At 47.2% G+C, this 24346-nt stretch overlaps 1 protein-coding gene across 4 annotated transcripts in view; it reads left to right on the top strand.

Annotated features, from left to right (window-relative positions):
* RNF214 (ring finger protein 214) overlaps nt 1-24346 on the top strand; it is a 203511-nt gene that overhangs the window by 50331 nt on the left and 128834 nt on the right. For 3 of the 4 annotated variants that reach the window (XM_078682288.1, XM_078682285.1, XM_078682286.1), the window contains exon 10: nt 13480-13573. In XM_078682288.1, coding sequence (XP_078538414.1) covers nt 13480-13573 — 94 coding nt within the window. The remainder of the gene's footprint in view (nt 1-13479; nt 13574-24346) is intronic. The other variant, XM_078682289.1, reaches the window with a different exon arrangement.

Here is a 24346-nt window from a genome sequence, read left to right as displayed (position 1 = left end):
AGCCGAATTTTGGATTTCATGTTTTGCAGTGGACAATTTATTTTCATGAACTGTATGACTTTGTATTCATGAAAAAATTATGAATGTTACTTCTGCACTTACACATTAGTCTTGAATGTTTAGAGTATACTCTTATTGAATTTATATTGTTGTAGAGCTCAGGGAGAAACTTGTTGAAACACACCCAAAAGAGTTTTGCGGTCATCTGATGCTAAGCTCGTGGTTGTGCCCCGGGTGAAAAAGGCTAACTGGGGCAGCAGAAGCTTTGTTGCCAATGCAGCCAAAGCATGGAATGCCCTCCCACCCCACCTGAGAAACTTGAACAATCTCCTAGCTTTACGGAAGGCAGTAAAAACATGGCTTTTTGCAAAGTAAACTGGTTAATAACTACACCAACGTCATCTTCAGTCAGGACCTTCACACAGCGCCAGGACACCTCCGGGTAACAGCGCTATATAAGTCCCAATATCATTAACTTTAACATCCTATTTGGAAATCATACCTCCCTTTGGTCACCACTGTGGTGGCCAGAGAAATTAGGAACCTTGCCCTCTTCTGTGAGCAAGGCTAGGAACCTAGGAGTTGTAGTGGATAATAAACTCACTTTTGATCAGCAGGGGAATGTGGTGTTCGAGGCATGTGGGCTGCTGAATTCACATCTTGTGCATAGATCGCCACCTAGTGTTGGGTCCGGATGATTGCACATTGTTGTCCTGGAAGAGTCTTCGAAGTATCACGAGATAGGTGGCTCCTCCCCTAGACTACAGTGCGCATGGGCATCCTCTCCATCCTCAGATTGTTTTTTTCTGCCATTGGGTTCGGTTGTACTTTTCTTAACTCCAGTTCGGAAACTTTTCTACAAGGCCAAAAGGCCTTCGGGTCGTCGGTATTGTTCTTTCGTTCGGTGCCGAGTTCTTGTTCCAGTTTCTTTCGAAGCAGGACGTCGAAGAGAGCCGTGTGGCCTTTTCGATACCAGAGGCCCGATCGTCGATGGAACGGAGCCCGTTCAAACGATGCCCCCTTTGTAACTTATTGTTTACAAACGATATTGTTTCTGAAATTGCGGCGACCCCTAAGATAGACTGCCCGCCGCTGGATATCCCAGCTAGAACGTTAGTGATGACCCCACTATCTACCTTACCCTTGATTACAAAGGAGAGGTTGTCCATTCTTATGGGGCGGGTTAAGTCGGGCTCCAGATTGGATCCTTGTCCCCCTGAAGTGTTTAAAACGGTACTACCTGGGATAGAAGAGGATGTGTTGAGCCTCCTAAATCTATCTTTACAGGGAGGAAAGGTGCCTGCCTCCCTTAAAGAGGCCCGGCTGATCCCCCTGTTAAAGAAAACAGGGGCGGACGCGAAATGTCTGAAAAATTTCAGACCAATATCCCAGCTGCCATTCTTGGCGAAAGTACTGGAGCAACATGTGCTCACCACTTTGTCAGAACACCTGGAAACCAACATGTTGCTTGAGCCGAATCAGGCAGGTTTTCGTGTGAATCATAGCACGGAGCTTGTTATGTTGTCAATCGTAGATGAGCTAAGGAACAGGGCAGATAAAAAAAACTCCGGGTGCCCTGGTGCTGTTGGACCTCTCCGCGGCATTTGATACTGTGTGTCATGAACAACTACTGTCGCGGATGAGGGATCTCGGCATTCAGGGCACAGCACATGCATGGTTCACATCCTTCCTTCAAGGGAGGACTCGTGCAACTTGGTGACCTACTTTCCACCGTCACACCGATCACCTGCGGAGTACCGCAAGGGTCTGCGCTGTCACCCCTTATGTTCAATATATATCTACAGCCTCTGATTCTAATGCTCAATCAAATGGACTGCCAGGTGTATAACTACGCGGATGACACCCAACTCATCATCCAATTGGATGATGGTCAGGATGCTTCCGTGAGATTGCAAAATATTTTGAGAAGCACAGCTAATTGGATGTCTGGAAACTCATAAAGATCAACCCGGATAAAACCGAGGTGTTGCCAATCACCATCACTGGCAACCCATGGAGTGATCAATTTTGGCCCAGGGAGCTGGGTAAACCCCCGGTACCGGCGGCAGTGGTTAAGAGCTTAGGCATCCATGTGGACGATAAACTATCCATGAAAAAACAAATTACAGCTGTGGTGGGAACCTGTGTTGGTCTCCTCCGACAACTTAGGAAAGTTTCCTCGTTGTTGTCCTTCTCTACTCTGAGGAGTGCGGTCTCTGCTTTGATTTTAGCCAGGTTGGACTATGGCAATTCACTGTACATAGGACTTCCACAAAAACTTTTAAATAGAATGCAGATCGTGATGAACGATGCCGCAAGACTCATTTTAAAAAAACCGAGGAACACTCATGCATCCCCCCTCTTGCGCGAACTACACTGGCTGCCGGTCAAGCAGAGGCTGATGTTTAAGGGGCTGTGTATTGTCCATAAGGTGCTCTATGGCAGGGCTCCTAACTATATGAAATCACGTCTGCTCCCTATAGACCGGGAAGGTTGCTTAGACCCACAGAAGCCTCCCTCCTGGTCCAGCCACGTTGTAGACTGACTACTGTGGGAGGTCGGGCCTTCTCGAATACTCTTCCAGCTCTGTGGAATAAACTGCCACTGGAACTGCGGAAAGACACCAAGCTAATGTCTTTTCGGAAGAAATTAAAAACGTTGCTTTTTCAGCAAGCATGGGAACGTCCTTAATCTGAATCCAGCCATATCCTTTCAAATCGCCTAGCGGACCCTTTCAAAGCGCTTAGAGACCTCTGGGTTATAGTGCGCTATACAAATCAAATAAATAAATAAATAAATAAACTCAAAATATCCGCACATCGATGTACACCCGGTGTGCAACAAGTGCTTATCACCAGACCACAACGAGGACAACTGCCTAGCTTGTGCTCGGTTCCGGTCCAAGAAGACGCTTAGACTCCGACGAGCAGCAAGACAAACAATGACGAAGCCAGCTCCCGACCCGGTGAATATCTTCGATGAAGACGACGATGACATCGTCGACACTGAGGATCCAGAACAAACGTCGGATCCAGCTTCGGAGCATGGCTCCGACTACTATGAGGACGACGAGGAGCACGTCGTCGAAGAAGAAAACGTCGAAGAGGTAAGGGACGACGTGTCCCCCATCGGAGCCGTCGATGACGACTCGAGTGATGAACCAGGCCCAACAGTGGGTACTGGGCCTAAACAAGACACTCTTAAGCTTTCAAAGGCTCCGGTCGAGGCATCGCCGAAAGGCCTTAGCCAAGATCATATTAAGCATTCTATAGCCACGCGTGTCGGCCCGGCTAAGAATATTTCACAGGAGCCATCGGTCGCCCAACTAAAAGCGAAACCGAAAGCTATCGAGGACAAACCGAAACTGCTAAAGTCAGCCATTGGATCGAAGAGTGTAAGCACATCGGAATCGACGTCGAAAAAAGGTGTCGACGACCCTAAAAGGTCAACCGCAAAGGGTGTCGATCCGAAGTTTGGTGCGCTACAGTCCATCGCGAAAGCCAAGTACGTCGAACCAACGAGGTCGGCATCGACGGACAGCGACACTCAAAAGGACTCTCAAAAGGCCCTCGAACCAAGGCACCAAGTCGAAAAACAACAGCTCGTCAAAGCCCTCGAGCCGAAAGTCAAAGGCGCCTCGAAGGAGCAAATCGAATCCGTAAAGAAGAGCGCACCTCCAGCGCAAGCACCAAAGTCGACGCAAAGGAAAAAGCACGACGACAAAGCAAAGTCCGTCGGTGCCATGTCGACGCCAGGCCCGAAGCCGCCCATAAAATTCGGCCTGCCACCAACAGCACGACCTAAGGGAACGGATCCGACAAAGGGGATCGAACATTCCAAAAGTGTAACACTTGGGAAGAGGAGTCATCCTCAAGACGCAAGCGTGGTGTATCAGGAGCCCTCCTATGATGAACAGTCAAAGATCCATATCGACGCCGACACTGGTACACTTACTATATATCAAAGAAAGATCAGGTCGGAAAATCCACTGGAATCCTATAAAATTCCTCTAAAAAAGAAAAGGTGCTCTTCCACATCGCCTGTCCTTTTTGAAAGTGTGCAGTACCATGACCAAGACACTTATACGTACTCACCCACACGCTCTACTGTGGAGCTAGGGTACAACTATGACGAACAATATAGTTACCCTGCGGACTATGATCAAGATGACCAGGCTCAAACCTGGATGGACACTGCTGACCAGGGGGAGTCACAACCTATCCCTGATACTCCTTCTTATCCTGTAAAAATTTTGCCCACAGAGGATACAACGGCGTTTAGCGCACTAATAGAGAGGGCAGCACATAATCATGATGTGGACATGCATGCTGACCCAATTGAGGAGGATTTCTTGTTTGACACTTTCTCCACTTCAGAGAAATCAGTTAAAACATTGCCGATGTTAAAGGGTGTCCTCAAACACGCAGGAGACATTTTTAAGGAGACCACCAGAGCAAGGGTTGTTAACCCCCGCATCGAAAGAAAATACAGACCGGCGCCTGTGGACCCTACATACATTGAGGGACAGTTGCCGTTGGACTGTTTGGTTGTCTCCAATGCTCGTAAACGTGCCAACTCCCAGACAACTGGTGATGCCCCTCCTCCAGACAAAGAGTCTAAAGTGTTAGAAGCTTCTGGGAAGAGGGTAGCTGCACAGGCAGCTAACATCTGGAGAATTTCCAACACACAGGCCCTATTAGCCAGATACGATAGGGCACATTATGACACATTGGAGCAACTGCTACAACATTTGCCTGATGCCTACAAAGAAGGAGCAGAAAAACTAATACAGGAAGGGAAACTCCTATCCAATGCTTCCATTAAATGTGTGCTGGACGTAGCTGACACTGCAGCCAGAGCCATCAACACTAGTGTCATGCTCAGAAGGCATGCTTGGTTGCGTATCTCAGGGTTCAAACCAGAGATTCAACACTTTATTAAATCAGCCTGTAAACCCTGATTTTTTTTATTCGGTCCTGATGTGGACTCCATTTTAGAAAAAATAAAGAAAGACACAGAGACAGCCAAATCTATGGGGGCCTTGCAGTCTCAACAATTCAGAGGTGGTTCCTTTTGTCGCTCCAGTAACGGAGAAGCTTCAAGAGGACAGGCATCCCAGCAGACTCAATACAACAAAGGGAACACGCAGACCACCTATACTAAAACAAACAGAGGTGGATACCGTGGCAACAGCAGTAAAGGCAGAGGACGAGGTTATAACAACACCAGATCTTCCGCCAATACTAAGCAGTGACGCCTTGTCGCTGCCCCCGTACCATATAACACCGGTCGGGGGCAGATTACAACAGTTCCTGCCAGTCTGGGAAAGCATTACCACAGACAGGTGGGTGAGACAACTCATTCAGTATGGTTATTGTCTAGAGCTAACATCCACTCCACCCAACATACCCCCAAAACGCCGTCCTATGTCCGCAGAGCACATAGACTTATTGCAGCAAGAAGTTATCAGCATGCTGCAAAAAGGGGCCATAGAACTCGTCCCTATACAGGAACAAGGTATAGGGGTGTACTCCCTGTACTTCTTAATCCCCAAAAAGGACGGGTCTCTCAGGCCAATACTAGACCTCAGGCCCCTAAACCAATACATCTTGTCAGAACATTTTCACATGCTCACTTTACAGCAGGTTCTACCATTACTCAGTCAAGGGGACTTCCTCGCTACCCTAGACTTAAAAGATGCGTATTTCTACATCCCAATACATCCAGCACACAGGAAGTATCTCAGGTTTACCATCCAAAACAAGCACTACCAGTTCAACGTACTGCCTTTCGGGGTGACTACGGCCCCCAGGGTGTTTACCAAGTGCCTAGCAACAGTGGCTGCTCACCTACGGAGAAACCATGTTCACGTCTACCCCTATCTAGACGACTGGCTCATCCAAGCAAAGTCAGCCCAGCAATGTGCCAGTCACATGTCCCGCACTATTCACCTCCTACACAGCCTCGGATTCTCATTGAACTACCCAAAGTCTCATCTTCAGCCCGCCCACGTACAGCAGTACCTAGGAGCCACAATAGACACTCTAGCGGCAAAAGCGCAGCCAAACACAGCCAGAATCAACAGCATTCAGTTACTCATTCAGAAATTCAGACCACAACACTCGCTCACAGCAAGGCTGTTTATGCAGTTGATAGGCATGATGACCTCCTGCATTTTCATAGTCCCTCACGCGAGACTACACATGGGTCCGCTCCAGGAGTGCTTAGCACGGCAGTGGAACCAGACTCAAGGCCAATTGAAGGACCTAGTGTTGGTGACCGGTCGCGCATACAGCTCTCTGCATTGGTGGAAACCACAAAACATTTGCAAGGGACGACCGTTCCAAGAGGCTGTACCACAAATTGTGCTGACAACGGACGCATCTCTCCTGGGATGGGGAGCGCATGTCCTCCATTACACAGTGCAGGGACTATGGACAACACAGCAAAAGAGAATGCACATCAACATGCTGGAACTGATGGCAATCTTTCTGGCAATGAAGGCGTTCAAAGTACATTTGTGCAACAAAGTCGTGTTGATCCGCACAGACAACATGACTGCCATGTACTACATACAGAAGCAGGGAGGAACACACTCTCCACAGTTGTCACATCTAGCGCAAAGCATGTGGAAGTGGGCCATTCAGAGGAACATATTCCTCATAGCGGAACACCTCCCAGGCAGGCACAACCAGATGGCGGATCTACTCAGCAGACACAGCCACCAAATGCGCGAGTGGGAGATACATCCCTCAGTGCTGCAGCCGTACTTCCAGCCGTGGGGTCACCCAGAAATAGACCTGTTCGCCACAAGCGAAAACGCAAAATGCCAAAGCTTCGCCGCCAGGTTTCCACATCCGCAATCTCAGGGCAATGCGATATGGATGAACTGGTCAGGCAGGTTTGCGTACGCTTTTCCCCCAGCCCCACTCATACCACTAGTGGCACGCAAACTGCGACAGCACTCAATGACACTAATCCTAGTTGCTCCAACATGGGCGAGGCAACCATGGTACACCGCGTTCCTAGAACTTTCCGTGGTTCCTCATCAAAGGCTGCGGTTAACACCCAGCCTTTTAACGCAGAGCCATGGTGACATTCAGCACCCAGATCCGCAACAGTTGAACCTTGCGATCTGGCTTCTGAGATCATAGAGTTTGGTTACCTCAACTTGCCTCCCGACTGTATGAATATTATCAAAGAGGCAAGGAGGCCTACCACCAGGGCATGCTATGCGGCGAAATGGAAACGATTTGTCATTGATTGTAAAAATAATGACATAAATCCGCTAGATGCATCTACTCAAAACATCCTATGTTACCTCCTACATTTACACAGATGCAATCTGGCTTACAGCTCCATTCGTATACACTTGGCTGCGGTGGCAGCTTATCTTCAAAACAGGCAGCACCTCTCACTCTTCAGAGTACCTGCTATTAAAGCTTTCCTGGAGGGGCTCAAACAAATCATTCCTCCAAGGCACCCTCCTTCACCTGTCTGGAACCTCAATGTGGTTCTTACCAGACTAATGGGACCACCCTTTGAACCTCTACACTCCTGTGAGATACAATTCCTAACATGGAAAGTAGCTTTCCTAGTTGCGATTACATCACTCAGAAGAGTTAGTGAGCTGCAAGCCCTAACTATTCAGGAGCCATTTATACAAATTCACGCTAATAGGGTAGTGCTGCGAACTAACCCTAAATTTATGCCAAAGGTGGTGTCCCAGTTTCACCTCAACCAAGCTATTGAACTGCCAGTATTCTTCCCTAATCCAGATTCCGTGGCAGAACGAGCTCTACATACCCTTGACGTTAAAAGAGCTCTCCTGTACTATATAGACAGAACAAAACTTTTCAGAAAGACTAAACAGCTGTTTGTTGCCTTTTCACCACAGCACAAAGGCAACCCCATTTCCAAATCAGGTATAGCCAGATGGATTGTTAAGTGCATACAAATCTGTTCTCAAAAGGCTAAACGCACATTAACAGTTCCCCCAAGAGCGCATTCCACACGCAAATTAGAGGCTTCCATGGCTTTCCTAGGAAACATTCCTCTAGAAGACATATGTAAGGCAGCCCCATGGACTACCATACACACATTTACCAAACACTACTGCGTAGATGTACACTCCAAACAGCAAGCAGCTGTAGGACAGGCTGTACTCAAAACTCTTTTTCAAACTGCTGCAGCTGGCACGGGCAACCGCCGCTAGGAGGAGACTGCTATACATTCTATGCACAAGATGTGAATTCAGCAGCCCACATGCCTCGAACGGAATATGCTACTTACCAGTATGCATCTGTTCTTGGCATGTAGGGCTGCTGATATTCACATCGCCCTCCCTCCTCCCCGGTGCCTGTCGCAGCTGTAGCATTCAGAATTACTCTCTAGCATGGACATCACTTACTGTATCATACTCCATCCCTGCCACAATGGCGAAAAACAATCTGAGGATGGAGAGGATGCCCATGCGCACTGTAGTCCAGGGGAGGAGCCACCTATCTCGTGATACTTCGAAGACTCTTCCAGGACCACAATGTGCAATCATCCGGACCCAACACTAGGCGGCGATCTATGCACAAGATGTGAATATCAGCAGCCCTACATGCCAAGAACAGATGCATACTGGTAAGTAGCATATTCCTATCTCATCCTCTTATCACATCTTGAGGATGATAAAAAAAATCTTCCTATTATTCCCGTCAATACACAAAAAACGGTGGTAACAGCATTGTTTTTTAGAAAAAATAGATTATTGTAATGACCTGTATCTAAACATGTAACACCAATATCTGAATAAACTACAGATTCTGCAGAAAGCAGCCGCTAGACTGCTTGCCGGTATCCACAAATATATAAATCTGCCTCGCAAGCCATTTATAAGCTGAACTGTCTCAACAACAAATTAGATGTAATGTTCTATGTATAGCCTACAAAGCCCTTCATGATGATTGTCCAGATTACTTGAAAAGTTGTTTCAAATGGTATGAGCCAAGTAGAAATCTGCCACCCCCAGAGCCAAGAAACATGTGGTCCCTAGGTTTATACAGACCAATTGGGGTGGAAGAAGTTTTGTGATGAGCTCTACAAAAGAATGGAATTATCTACCTCCTCGCCAAAATATGAAGGAGGTACCCCAGTACTTAGAAAAGGGACCGTTCTGTATAACACAAAGCTTTTCTTATTCTTTTTCTTTTTTGTTGATGCTATCAAAAGATCTCTTTGTGAGAAGCTTTTATATACTATATCACATAAGTCTTATATCCGGTTTGCCTAAGTTATTTATTTATTGTTTAGACTAGGCTTGTCTTTTGATCAATGAAAAAGGGAATTCTTGCTTTGTATTTTCTACCTCCTTACATCAAAGCCATGCTCAATTTGTTGTATTAAAAACCTGGTTCTTCTCTAAGTAATGACTCACCTGAGCCAACTCAACAGAGCTAGCGCCAAGACACCTCCCGTTAATCCTGCACTTTAAAAGTTACTTTAACATAATAACCTAAGAACTCTGAAGTGAGAATGAATCATATTAAAACTGCGAAACATTTACTCCATAGCAATTGCCATGTGGGATCAGAAAAAAACGGTGAGAGTCAAAATAATTGTCCAACAAGTTCCTCATCTGTCTGGTTGAGGGTTTCCACAGAGAATTTTGTAAAGCAATGTTGTCTGCACCACTGAGGTGAGTAATCCAATTTATCCAACTTTTGTAGGAAGTTTTGCTAGTGTCTTTCCAGTTGGTAAGGATAATTTTCACAGCAGAATGTAATAAAAGATCGAGGAGAGCTTTATCAGCACCAGAGCCTGAGTCCACCCTTAAAAAAGCCATTGGTAAGGTAGAGAATTATTTAGTTAATGTACACTTAACAAATCACATAAGAATTCAAAAATCCTATCCCAGAAAGACTTCACAGCCGGACAGTGCAGGATAAGATGGGCTAAGTCCCCTATTTCTTGATTACAGTTCCAACATGATGCATCGTCTCGGATCCCTAAAGAAAATAATCAAGCAGGAGTCCAGAAGGCCTTATGCAAAAGCCAATATTTGGTTTGAGAGAGCACTGGAGATATTATTTTGACTCTCATAAACCTCCGTTAGATTGCAATCAACCCTGCTATATAATTTTGATTTATTCCCTATGTACGGGCTGTATTTTGTATTATATTTTGTATTACAGTTTGTATTATATTTACGCTACATGATACATATGTCGTTCATAGATCACTCTTGTGCCTACCACTACATAGCAATTTGCAGTGTCTATCTCTGTTTCTCCTTCTTTCGTCGTCTCGCTCCTCTCTATTTCCATTTCTTCTTCTTAAATCTTTCTCTTTTTCTCCTTTTATAGATTTCTAGAGGTTAGCTCCATTGTGTTATCATTGAGACAATTTTTCCCATCTGATGCTATTTTATGAGATCTTTTTTGTATTTACTCCCTGTATTAACCTTGATAAGAGGTTCACTCTGATGTTTTCCTTTGTTCTTTTTCTTTCTCCTTTTTGCAAAACCAATAAAACACTTGAAATAAAAAAAAATAAGGCCATGTTTTATGACATCAGACACAACCTCACAAACACTGTTGACGGTTCACATGCAATATCACCACTAAATCGGCAGAGTAGACTTGGGTTGATCAGTGCACCTTTGTTGAAAGTTTAAACAATTAAATGTTTACACTGGATGCCTCACTGAGCAGGACACATTTCTTCCAGTCTGAGCTCAATTTAGATTAGGTGTTCAATACTCTGCGGATTAACGCCAGCCAAATACTCTTTTCTTTAAACATGCTTTCAGTTATTAAAATGAAATAGCACAAGATATGTAACTATTTATGGCCTGCAAAATTGAAATATCCAGGCCCAACCCTTGTTTGAGAAAGAATCATCACAGTGCATTAGCAAAATGCTCGAAACAGAGAAAATCTTGCTCAGCCTCACTCTATAGCACATTCCGTACCCCTCGGAGGCTTCCTTAATTTAGATAGTGCTTCATTTTCCAGGCGAGCAGAAAGAGTGTTTACAGCATTCTTTTGCTTCAGACAGGGTCTTATCACTTGATATATTTCCATACTATGTCCTTAGGGCACAGACCACTGTTTCAGAGCAAAATTCCACCTGCACGTCTGTGTTGGGAAGGCCATCCATTCCCTGAAATGTGAAAAAATAACACATGCTATATCTAATATAATTCTTTATTAAACAGCAGTACATAATATTAGTTCTAAGTTTTAAATGAACTCAAGTGTACTTGGCAATTAACACAATTCAATGAATCCCTTCAGCATCCCTCTGCAACCAAATAATGTAATATCCCATCGTCGACTGATCTCTGGTGCTTAGACCTTCCGTTTTCTAGCTTCTACAAAATATTACAATAGTGAAAGCAAAAGCCACATTTTAAAAAGAACTTTTGAGCAACAAATGCTGCAATATATCTTACGGTTTACAATTCCTGAGCAATCCCTCATGTGAAATCAGGAATGTGGTGGTTGTTACAGCATTTTACCTTCTTTAGAATCAAATAAAGAATAAATAAACATCGGGTAAAAATGCAGGTGATGAAGATACGTGCTTAAATATATTCAGCTGATGATAAACTGAAAAATAAAAACGTATAACCGTTACGTTAGGGTAAGGTAATCTGCTGCATAGTGAAAATATTTATCGTCGACTAACAGCTGAAAGCAGTAAAGATAACTTGCAGAATAAGCCTGTTCCTAGATGGGGTTCCTAGATGTCTGCTATATACTGCAACTACAGTCCTTATTTTCTTGTGAATGTATATCTCTTAAAAACATTGGTTGATAGAGTATAAGTATTGACTAACATGTTGATAGTGGCATAGCCCAAAAAAACGTTCAGAAATGTTCATGGTAAGGTACATCCTTCACCTCGTTGACCAAGCAAATTGTACTAAATCAATGTTGACTCCCTCCATTGTCATAACTTGAGGAAGCTTGAGTTAAGATACATTTGACAAAGGACAATGATGGGAAGGAGAAGTATCCTCGCACGAGCATGTGCACTAGGATTTTATTATCTTCATTTGTCAAAGCATATTAGTCAACCTTAACTCCATTTCAACTTTATCTTTTAGGATTTTGATTTCTTTGTAATGTTGATGCTTTCGTCCCAATTTCCCAGGCTTAGAGCCAGGCCTGCTAACACAAGTCTTCCTCCTTAGATTAGCTGTGGACTCTGTTGTCTCCTTCTAACAATAAATGAACGCAAGCACAAAATGTGTGCACCTGCTGTTGATTAGCCAGATGAAAATTTCCCCTTTTTTGAATAAATCCGTCTCATACCTAAAATGGAGTCAAAATGGCCAAATTGTGACAGGCAAACTAATTCTCGGACAGCAGAGAAATGACCATGTAAAGAACCAGCTAAAATACTCTGTGCCTGCTCTGCGGTGGGGAGTTCATGGAAAACATTCTACATATAATGCGTATTTACACTAAGTAACTGCATTGCATAGAACATGGTTCCTTTCAATATTTAATCACTATGAGACTACAGAAATTAACTATGCACTTGCATTTTGTTATAAGACTGATCATGTTCTGATACAATGCATGGTTCCTACATACATTTGGCAGGTTTGAGTACTTACCGGCTCGGTAGACAAGTAAAATCTGTAATGCTGTTTGCATGCTTGTTCATACCTTCGCCTTAATGACTCCGGTAATCTGAGAATGTGTATTTTGGAAATGTGTCTTAATTGATATTATGCGATATACAGAACATTGATCTTTGCAACGAGATTGTTGATATTAGATGCTAGGTTTCTTTTATTGAAATATGATTTTTATTGATGTAAGATAGACTACACATTGTAAAACATTTGGCCTACTTGCAGTTTTATATTATTGTTATGGCTATGCAGAGAACAATAAAGATAAACAAGTTAATGACCATGTAAATGTAGCCCTGCAGTAAATCCCCCCTCTAGCGGAGAATGTCCGTAAACGTAAGCATCTGACTCAAAAACTACTGGTCATGGGCCACGTGTAATGTCTGCCAATTAGTTGTTTTTTTACTTTCCCCAATGAGCCCTCTGTGCATGACGACACAACTGGCAAGCATGAATATTCCTGTCTGAAAGGAAGATTTCCACAGTGTATATCCCAAAAACTTAAAACTCTCTTGTGCCTGAACTAAGAGCAGAAAGCAACCTTTTTATGATCAGGGAGATGCTTAAATCAATGCTTTCACTTCCTGGGCTCTACCAACTATCCATCACTGATTGAACAAATTTACTTTAATTGTCTTGAACCGTAACTGTCTCTCTGATTTGTTTAATTGCTAGTGTTGCTGATCACCCTCCGATAATGCAAGACTTGTAGGCCAACCTACCAGTGTCATAATTCTGTTTCCACATGTGCACGTGACCTAATTACTGGCCCTTGAATTGACCTCATATGGGATGGAGTACCATGCAAATCATTAGACTGAACTAAGACTTTGTTCTTTTAGTAGGTCAATACCTGAGAGACGTGAGATAAAACAGCTGAAACATGACTGGGAGCAGAGACTCGTGTCCATACTGACAAATAAGGAGAAGTTATTGGTAAGTGAAGTTGAGTTGCCTCCACCCCACACCAATTCATAGGCTCTGGTTTTGGCAGTGCTATTCCTAAAGCCATATAATTCATACTTCTCACTTTTCTGCAATTTTACAAAGGGCTGTTTCTCAAATTAACTCAGTTTGTCTGTGGTTATTATCAGAAGGAACTTTGATCCTTGCTATTTGATGCCTAACACATATTTCTCTTGTAGGGGTTTTCCATGTATAGTCATAAGCACTGAATAGTCCCGCCCACGCGTGGGGCCCCGGAGCACTTTATCCAATATATTTTCTTGAGTGTAGATGTTTACCTTTCTTCGGAAGGCTTGCAGGGTCACTTAAAGAAAATATTATGCATCCTGTAGGAAAAGGCTACAATGGGCAAATTCTTCATTTTGTATATCAAAAACTATCATGCATATAAATGACCACTGCTTTTGTAAAACAATACAAATGTCTTTCACAACCTCTTTTTTAATAGAGTATAGAAATGAAGGAGCATAGGACCGTGTAGCCTCATAGGCTGCCATTATAAGAGCTAAAAATAGACGTGGCGCCTTTAAGGCCCAGGGACTTCCAGTATCCCATCATGCTTGGATAGAGGCAGTTACTTCAGTTCTGTTTTCTGGCCCCTGCTGACAGGACCTAGTAGCACTAAACTCTGCCCTTCTAAGGCTTTTTCTTCAAAATTTACTTATGAACTTTATCAAATATCTCTTCACTCGACGTCTTACAACTATCCCTTGCATTTAAAGCATTTTTCTGACAAGAATGGGGGTGTATTGTCCTTTAAAATGCCACCCTTATCCAATAAATACCCTTCCTGTGGGAGAATGAAAGCTAAAACAGGCCCTCATAGTGTCTGTATTCTTTGTCTTCTGGCAAGTCCTCATCCTGAAGACTGTTAACACTGCAAGACGTTTCCAGGTGAACTCTATGTGATAAAGAGAAGATTCACCTCCAGGGCATGGAAGAACAGCGCAGGAAGCAGATGTAGTCTGCACGTAATCCTAAAGAGCAAGGAGAGGGTCAGTCCTCTACCAGTGCTCTCTCATCAACCTCTGGTGGACAAGAAACATCCAAAAAAAGGTCTTCAACTAAAAAACAGCGTCATTCCCCGTCGACTTCGAGAACATCACCGTCGAGGCAAAGTACAGCACCCACCTGTTCGCCGTCAGGAGTTGATTCGCTGTCGACAAAGATGTACGTTGAGACTGGGTAGGTCAATGTCCAAGACTCTTCCGCTGTCAACAAAGAGCCTCTGATCGCCATTGAGAAGTAGGTTGACGTCGAGCTAAACCATTCTTTCAGCATCAGGAAGCAGTTCGACGTCAAGGAGACTTCGACATCGAGAAGCAGATCTCTGACGCACCATCACAGGAGGTCGACGTTGAGGAGCAGGCTGACGTCTACAACACGGCAGAGGAAGAGGAGACTTATTTATTCTTCATCAGAGTCTGACTATTCTAGGGTTTATTCCCCATCTTTACCTATAGTCTTGCCAGGTACTCCTTTATCAACTCCTCCTCCACAGCCTACAGCGCCAATTCCATCCGCTTGAACATCTCTTTCGCCATCTCGTCCAAAGTCAAGATCGCTTTCCAGGATGCAGTATTGTTCTCACAGTCACCATGCGTCATAAAGGAGGTATCGTCATCGCCATAGGTCACACAGACCCAGATCACAATCACAATCTCACCATTGAGAACTCTCCACCACATAGAGTCTCCCCGATAGATGATATTAACACCTTTCACGAGGTCTTTGTGAGAGGAGCGGAAAAATTGAACATCCAGATGTTGGTGCCTACTCCAACCACATCAGTGATCTTTGTTTTTTTTTTTACAAATCTTTATTGTTCAGTTCATAGCATACACAAAATACACAGGAAAAAAGCAAAAACAAAGAGCAGGGCAAAGAATTAAAATAACATGATTTCACAACGACGTTTCCATATGTTGCAACATAGGTTGCCAAATCTTCAACCCGAGTTGCTTTTTCTTCAGAGATTTAATATGATACAAATTAAACTCCAGATGAAATACATTATAAAACTTAGCTCACCACATTTCATAAGCTGGCGCCTCTGGTTTCAGCCACATCGTGGCAATGCATAGTCGAGCAACAGCCATCGCCATAAAAATAAAATAAGGATAACAAATCTCTATAGTTTCTCTATCATTACACACCCCAAAGAGTAACAACTCACGATTTATAGGGCAATGCACCTTAGTTGTTTTGAGCAGAAATTGTTCAAGACTTAAAAAAAATTGTCTAAGCACGTTGCAATCATAGAATACATGTACAATATCTGCTTCCTCAGTTTGACACCTAAAGCATTTTCCATCATGAACATCGCCCCACTTCATCATTTTAACTGGCGTATGATATAAATGAAACACAGTTTTATAGTGTTGGGTGCGTAAATTTGCAGTCAAAATCACTTTGCCCGCCATATCGATTGATTCTTGCAAGAATAAACCAGAGTTGCCCAATCGAATCTGCCATTTCACACCATGAGCTGCTATAACATCACTTTGCTTTGAAAGTAGTATTTCATACAAAATCCCAATCTTTGCCCCTTTGAACACAGCTTCAAGAAATTCATTACTTAGAATAGTCTGGGGTCTGCAATGTTTATATAAGAAATCATGTAGCTGGAAATAGTCAAAGAAATCATTCTTAGATATTGTATATTTTCCCATTAATTCCGTGAAGGAAACCAATGCTCCATCTTTAAAAATATCCCCTAGGGGGCGTGGCCAAGGCGGCAATGCAGTGAGACGTGCTCCGGAGGAGCTCCCGCTGCACGCCGCTGTTTTAGGCGATTTCAGAGGAGTCAGGGCACCTACCTGCCGACCGAGGGGTGTGGAAGACCTGCTGACCGTGGCGCTAAGGAGAACGGAGAGCCTGTGACACCGGAGGGCTTCGGAAGCTGCCCAGCGGTGACAGCGCAGCCGGCTGGCCGGGGTAGCCGCCATTTTGCGCTCTGTCCCCTGCGGCTTGGTCTGCGGCGTGGGTGACGAGTGGACGAGCCCCTGGACTTTGGAGCATACGAACGGCGGGAGGCTGTGAGCGGCGACGGACTGGCTGTGGGGTGCGAGGGGACCTGGCCCCTCCTGCACAGCGGTGGCTGCCTGGCCGAGGTTGCCTGCGGTCCTAGGTGGAGCCCGCCATTTTCCCCCGCCTGCGGCCTACACTACCCTCCGGCTGCTGGTGAGTCCGGGTGCGTCCGCCTCTCCTGGTGGGTGTCCAGTGCCAGAGGAGCGCCTGTGCTGAGGGGGGCCCCTGCTGGAGTCCCAGCGACGACTTGCTGTTCCCTGCCCCGTGGTGCTGGCGGCGGCGTGCCGGCTGCGGCCGTGGGGGTGCTGGCCGGCGGAGCCCTCCGAGTGGCGTGAGCGGGGCAGCGGCCCTTTACCTCTTGCAAAGTGGGCAGCGGAGGCGGCGAGGCGGAGCTGGTGGGGCCGCCCGGGCGGCTGCACCCGAGGAGAGACTATCCCGCGCTCAGAGGAACGGACGAGGGAAGCTGCGGGACTGTGGTCCGCCATTTTGACCGCCGGGGCCTAGCGGTGCAGCCTAGTGACGGCGGCCTAGCGTGCCTGCACGACTGTTTTGCTGTTGGCTGATGGGGATTCTGCTGGGCGGCACCGGAGATCGCCGGTTGCGGAGGTGGAGATTGACCCCGCTGCCCAGGCATTGGTGACCCACGATGGTGTGGAGCCGACCGCCAGGGTGTGCAGTGAGCGCTGTGCCCCGCCATCTTGAGGAAGAGGATCTGGGCGCCAGAGGCCTCCGGTGAGGCCCATCTTCCGACTGGAGCAAGGTCCTGTGGCGTGGAGTGGAGTGTGGCCTGTGGTGGAAGCGACAGCGGAGCTGCCTGGGGGTTCGAGGAGCTAGGCCCCTGCGAGTGGTGATCTGTGCAGGACGGCCCCCCCCTGCGGTGGACGATCGACGGCCTGCGGGCTCCTTGGCGGCCTGAGACAAGAGCGGCTCCCTGAAGGTGGTGGGGAGGCTGGAGCTGGCAGGCCCCCGCTGCTGCGGAAGCTGGACATCTGAGGCGCCGCCAGCCTAAGGCGCGAACAGGTACTGTGCCGGCCCCGTGGGAAGAGTGGCCCCTGGGAGCTAAGGGGTAGTGGACACCGCAAGCTTCCCTCCTTCATTAACTTTGCTCTCTCCTCTGGGGTGGCTGTTGGCCGGGTCCCCTCCTCTGACCTCCGGGCTCTGATGGTCCCGCTGGTGTGCCTGTGATGTAGGCTGGTCTTTGCGGGTGGAGAGGAGGAATTACTGGACTGGTGTGCGGGGTGAGGTGTAGGGGCTGAGCCAGGCCCCAGCGTAGACCTTAACGCGGCCCTCTCTGCCCCGGTTGGGCTTCTACGACACAGTGAGGAGTGCCTGTGGCCCTAGACTCCAGGCAGTGGTCCTTCGCAATGACGCGCTCCAACAAAGGCAACAAGGCTGAATCGTCAGCGGCCCCCAAGGACAACACTGTTGTAGCGATGTGGGGTAAGACTGGGGCGGCCGCAGGCGGAGATGGGTTGTCGCGAGCTCTTGAGGAGTCCCAGACGGTCACGCAGGCGTTTATGTCCACCTTCATGTCCGAATTGAAGACGGAGATTGGGTCGCTGCGGTCCGCAGTGCACACGTGTGTGAAGGAGATGCGGAAGGAGGTCACGGAGCTTGGAGAGCGCGTGGACGGGCTAGGGCGGACGATGGATGCGCGCACGGAGGACCAGGAACACCTCTGGCAACGCCTGGCGGCCCTTGAAGAGCAAAATATTGAGCTTCAAGTGAAGCAGGAGGACCTTGAGAACAGGAGCCGCCGCAACAACCTCCGTATCCGGGGAATTCCTCTTGGGGAAGAGGGGGAAGACGCCATGGGATACGTGACGCAGCTCCTCCATGAGATCTGGGGGGACGAGAAGGCTTCTCCGCCGGCACTGGATCGGGCGCACCGGGTGTCCGCCCCGCCGGGCAGATCGGGACTCCTACCAGACAGTAACATTTGAAAAGGTGGAAAAGGTGGAACCCATGGCCTGGACAGACCATGCTCTGGTGCTGTTTAACATCGTCAGCCCCCCTGTGCGTATATCTACACACAACGGGAACATATTAATGACTTGCAGGCCCTGGAAAAAATTGGAGGGCACTGCTCTTGAGGAGCTACTGGTGTCTTCTAGCTCGATGTTGCCAACAGATGTGAACAAAGCGGCGGCTAGGTATACAGAATGGATCGATCAGGCCTGTATGCCGCTCAATGAGATCGGCTCCGTCAGCCCCATGGTTTACAGATGAGCTTAGAGATGCCAAAATTGTCTGCAAGAAGCTGGAGCGCACCTGGCGCTCCAACTATGATACAGACAAGGCCAGATTGAAAGCTGCACTTAGGATGTATAAGGATCTTATAAGGCAGGCTAAGACTACATATTTTACAGATCGGATAGAGAGGGCAAAGAACTCTTCTAGAGAACTCTTTGACACCGTTGCTGGCTTAGCTACTCTCAAGCCAGTGACCGTTCCTCCTAGTCTAGAACTCTGTGAGTCCTTAGCCACATTCTTTCATAACAAAGTACAGGCCATTTTCACCTCTCTTGAGCCACAGGTCGCCTTGAGCCTACGAGAGGACTCCCACAGGTCTCCCGTGAGGATTTTTCAAGAAGAGAAATTTTTGGGGTTTGCACCAGTACTTACTACAGACATCCTTAGTCTATTGCAAGCTACTAACTCGGGCTCCCCCTTGGACCCCTGTCCTGTGGCAGTAGCAAAGCTGGCAGCCCGCCCAATTGCAGACACTCTAACTGGGCTGTATAACCAGATGCTTGAGGTGGGTGATTTTCCCACATGCTGGAAACTGGCCTCCATCCTCCCTTTGCTCCAAAAGCCTACACTGGATATTACTGATCCAAACAGCTACAGGCCCATTGCCAGGCTGCCGCTCCCTGCCAAAATAATTGAGAAGGCTATGAACCTCCAACTATCTGCCTTCTTGCGCACAACACAGGGCCTGGACCTAGCCCAGCACGGGTTCAGGGAAGGTCACAGTACTGAGACCGCCCTGATTAAATCCATTGAAGAGGTTAGGAAGGCTCTTGATGCAGGAGGACAAGCTGTCCTGGTCCTTCTCGACCTATCCGCGGCCTTCGACACGGTCCACCACAAGGTGTTGGTGGACCGGTTAGAAGACTGCGGAATTCAGGGGAAGGCACTGAGCATTTTGAAAGCCTTTCTGAGGAACAGGGTTCAGGTGGTGGCAATGGGAGATTTCGAGTCAAAACCTTTTAAACTCCCAGGGGGGGTCCCGCAGGGATCCTCCCTAAGCCCCACCTTATTCAACCTTTATGTCTCCTCTCTTGCCCCGGTGATCCGATCCTACGGGTTCGAGCTAACATCGTATGCCGATGATACCCAGATTGTGGTATCATTGCTCCCGGGAAAAAACCTAGGAGTTGCTGCCAGGTTTCAAGGCTGTATGAAAGCAGTCAGCATATGGATGGGAAAAAGCTGCTTGAATTGAATTCCTCTAAAACGGAGGTGCTACTTTTTGGGCAGAAAACCAATCTTTGGACCCCGGATTGGTGGCCGGAAGATATGGGTACCCCCTCCCCCGCGATAAAGGTGAAGAATTTAGGAGTAATCATTGATGACCAACTCTCCTACAAATCCCAAGTGAATGTGCTTTCATTTTCCATTCATTGGTCCCTGAAAATTATCAGGAAAATCCTTCCCTTCCTACCAGCAGGGAGTAGAAAGACGGTGGTGTCAGCCGTAGTGCTTTCCCGCCTCGATTACTGTAACAGTCTACTACTTGAGGCCCACCAGGGGCTGCTTAATAAGCTGCAGATACTGCAAAATGCGGCGGCCCGTCTTATTCTTGGCCTTGCGAAATTCGCCCCCGTTTCCAGGGAGCTGGTTAAGTTGCATTGGCTCCCGGTGCGGAAGCGGATTAGGTTTAAGGCCCTATGCATTGTTTACAAAGCGCTCCATGGAATAGGCCCAAAATTCCTCCAACAGCTCTTCCAATGGTATACGCCGGAAAGACAATTAAGATCAGCGAACCTGGGGCTGATCAAGATCGCCCGCATTAGGAAGGTGCGTTGGGGGGGGCCGAAGCTTTGTGAGAGGGGCAGCGCTGGCCTGGAATGCTCTTCCTTTAGCCTTGAAACAGAGCGCCAACCTTTTGGCATTCCGAAAAAGTCTGAAAACTTGGCTATTCTCGAGTTAGATCCGAGATTATAATCCCAGGGAGTTACCACTTTAGCGCCAGGACACCGGTTGGTATTAGTGCGCTCTATAAATGGTATAAATAAATAAAGACATCTTCACCGAGAAAGAGGCAATCTGGAAGGCCGCACGAGATAAACCGGACCTACAATACAGAGGTCACAAAATCCAGATCTTTCAAGACCTGGCGCCCAACACCCTGAAGAGGAGGCGAGCGTTCCGCCCAGTGACTGAGAAGTTGCGCAGTATGGGCATTGCGTACCAATGGGGACACCCGTTCGCTCTGATATTCCAGTGGGAATCCAAGCGGAGAGTCATACGGACCTACACAGAAGCGGCGCAACTCATATGACTGCAGGTGACCCCGCCACCATCTCATAGGCGAGAGTGGAAGGCCGGGGCGCCCTCATGGACTACTGTGCGCCGGCAGCATCGACCACCGTCCGACGGTGAGCAATCGCCCTCACAGGCCAAGCAGGATATCATTGCTCATATTCGGTCCCTTGAAGGGGACAAAGAGGGGCATGGTGGGCGCTCCCCGACACCTTGACTGGCGGCATGATAGCGCCTCCCTTTTCTAGTACTGGGGCTCCACCCCTGGGCCTCGGGCCGTCTCGCGTTCCACCCTGGCTCCTGAGGGGCGGGGTGCATGTGGGAGCTCCCCGAATTCAGGATTACTAAGACTGTCACGACCCTCCTTCTTCGACTGTCCTTTAGGGAGTTACATCCCAGAGAGCGTCCAAACCTGTGCCGGGGACAGCACAGTGAGGCCCTGTTGGCCGCCATTGTTGTTTCTAACTGAGTGGCCTTTCTGGCTGCTCTTTGCTCTCTCTCCTTTCCTCTGTTTTTCCTATTTCCTACTATCCCATGCTCTCTCTTCTCTCCCTCTTTTGGTGGGTGCGGGGTGCAAACGTCGGTTGTTGGACGGGGGTAGGGTGCTGCGGATGCCTAGCTATTGTGCATGTGGGATGTGTGCTGTGCGATTGTGGCTGGGTGCCGCCCAGAATCAGATATGGCGGTGAACGCTCCTAGCCCTTTGAAGGTCCTGACGCTTAACGTAAAGAGCCTTAACTCGCCTAATAAGCGTAAGCAGCTTTGGCATTATCTCTTAAGACAACACCCTGACATCATTTTTCTACAAGAAACGCACCTTATGCAGGCTGATACGGCGCGCATGGCTCACCCTAAATATCCCCTTCAGTTTTGGGCTGCAGCTGACACTAAGACAGCGGGAGTGGCGATTTTGTGCAGGGCTGGTATCAGGCAGGGGGGCGGCAGGCCTTTCCGAGGTGGTGATGGACGATTCCTTCGTGTGGAGGTGGAACTTGGGCGCCGTCGCATCACGCTGTGCAATATCTATGCCCCTAATCAGGCGCAGGACCGTTACCTTCGAGACCTCCTAGGGGGGGCAGATACCATAGACCGGCTCATCCCTTATTGTGGGCAGGGACCTCAATTTGGTATGGCATCCTAAGGTAGACAGGAGTGAGAACTCCTCCAGTGGCGCAGGAGCAATGTCTGCGACTCTGCGCAAGCAGCTGACGGACCTTGGGCTGTTCGACGCCTGACGGTACTTTTCCCCGGATAAGCGAGGGTACTCATACTATTCACATGTCCATAGATCCTACTCTCGCATCGACTACCTGTTTGTCACTAGGAACCTTCTCGGCGACACGATAGAGGTCGACATGTCCGATATCTCCCTCTCTGATCATGCCCATGTTGAGTTATTGCTACAGGATCCGGCGGCGCGCCCTGCCCGGGAACGAAGGTGGTACCTTCCGCCGAGCATTCTAAGGGACTCGGAAGCTGTGGAGGACATTAGGGGAGCCATTGTCTCCTACTTTGAGAACAACGACTTTCCTGAAACACCCTTCCCGGTGGTTTGGGACGCCTTCAAAGCTACCATACGGGGCCATATCACCTATGGAGAATCTCACAGCCCGGCTGCAGGCCCGAGATGTACGCTACAAGGCGGTGTGGCAACCCCTGGTGAAATACCTATGCACCACGGAGCAGGCGCGTCACATGCCCCCCAAGCTGCGGGCGCTGCGATTAGTGGAGGATGCTGTAATTCCTCCTGACCCCAGTAGACTGCTGGCATGAGGTTTGGATATGAGCGGCTTTGAGCATTAGTAGCGACATTGATTGCCCTGGCGACTGACGCAGTACTCTTCCATCCCCCTTCTCGGCCCTCACCCCGGGCACCCAGTGGCTCTTTTCTCCCTTTGTCTACACCTTTCCTCTACTCCTACTTTCTTCTCTATCTTGCTGCCCCCTTTTCTGTTGTTCTACTGAAGTTTTGACCATCTTGGTCTTCTAGTTCTATTAATGGTTACAAATGTTCTGAAGTTTGCACTATCTTGGACAGTGATTTCACAGGCTCTGTTGACTGAATGTGACGCGACCGGCCCTTGTGGGTTGTAGGTAAACCGCTCTGTATATCTCTGAGCTTAAGTACTGGCAATGGTTTTCCATTTTTCGTGAAGTAACGCGGCCGGCCCTGTTGGGTTGTAGGCTTAACGCTGTGTATCACTCATCTCACTGCAACCCCCTGTTATGGGGACGAAATAAAAAGATTTGACAACAACAAAAAAATATCCCCTAAACGATGAACCCCCTTATGTCTCCATATTTTCATTTTAGCATCCCAAAATACCAACGGAAATATTTCCATAGGGGAGTATAGAAATTGATCCGTTTATAGACAGAGTCTTACGCAGCCATTTCCATCCCTTATAAGCTGCGATCATAACTTTAAATCTTGTGCGCCTAAAGTAACTTGGCTCATAAAATTTAAGCAGAGCTTCACACGCCTGGTTCCCTAATAACATCTGATAGATGTTAGGCGATTCGAACTGCCTTGTTTCCCACCCTATTCCCAAATACTTCATATTTTGCATAAGACATACTAAATAGTAAAAAACAAAATTCGGAACCCCCCAGCCACCACGTGCCAATGGTAACATCATATATTTTGAAGCACGCAGGCTTTCTTCCACCCCCAGATGTGTAGTGTAGTTCCTATTATCCCAATAGGCTCTGCGCATTGGAATAATATCTTCAATAGTATAGACGTAGGACAGAGGTTAACTAGGTCTTCTACTGTCGATATTAGACTTAAGTTTTGTGTGCCAGCTAGCTCAGAGTTCACTAGAAACGTTCTCGAATAGGCGAGGAGGAGTTTAACCTCCCTGGATAGACAAGAAGGGATTTAGTTTCTGACAACCATAGAACATGACGACTTTGCTCTCCCTAATCAAGAGTATATCTCTAGAGTCGTGTGAAAACAAAAGACAACTATTTTACTCAGTCAGTACGTGCATACTTAGTTCCACCAGATTGTAGAGAAAGAAGAGATGGGCGTGTTCAATAAAAGGTGTTATTTATTGATCAGTCTCTTTTTCTCATACAAGAGAAATGAATTGCTACAGTTGCAATACTTAAGGTTAAGTAAAGTGCATACAGTAAAAGCGGGATTATAAAATAATACTGTAAAAGCATTGATATGGTTTCTTAGCCATATGATACTTTAAAATGGATAAAAGATATACATAC

The sequence above is a fragment of the Lissotriton helveticus genome, chromosome 3_1 (assembly GCF_964261635.1).
Source record: "Lissotriton helveticus chromosome 3_1, aLisHel1.1, whole genome shotgun sequence".
Taxonomy (NCBI): Eukaryota; Metazoa; Chordata; class Amphibia; order Caudata; family Salamandridae; genus Lissotriton; species Lissotriton helveticus.
Note: the sequence above shows the minus strand (reverse complement) of the source record. Positions and strands in the feature narration are given on the sequence as shown.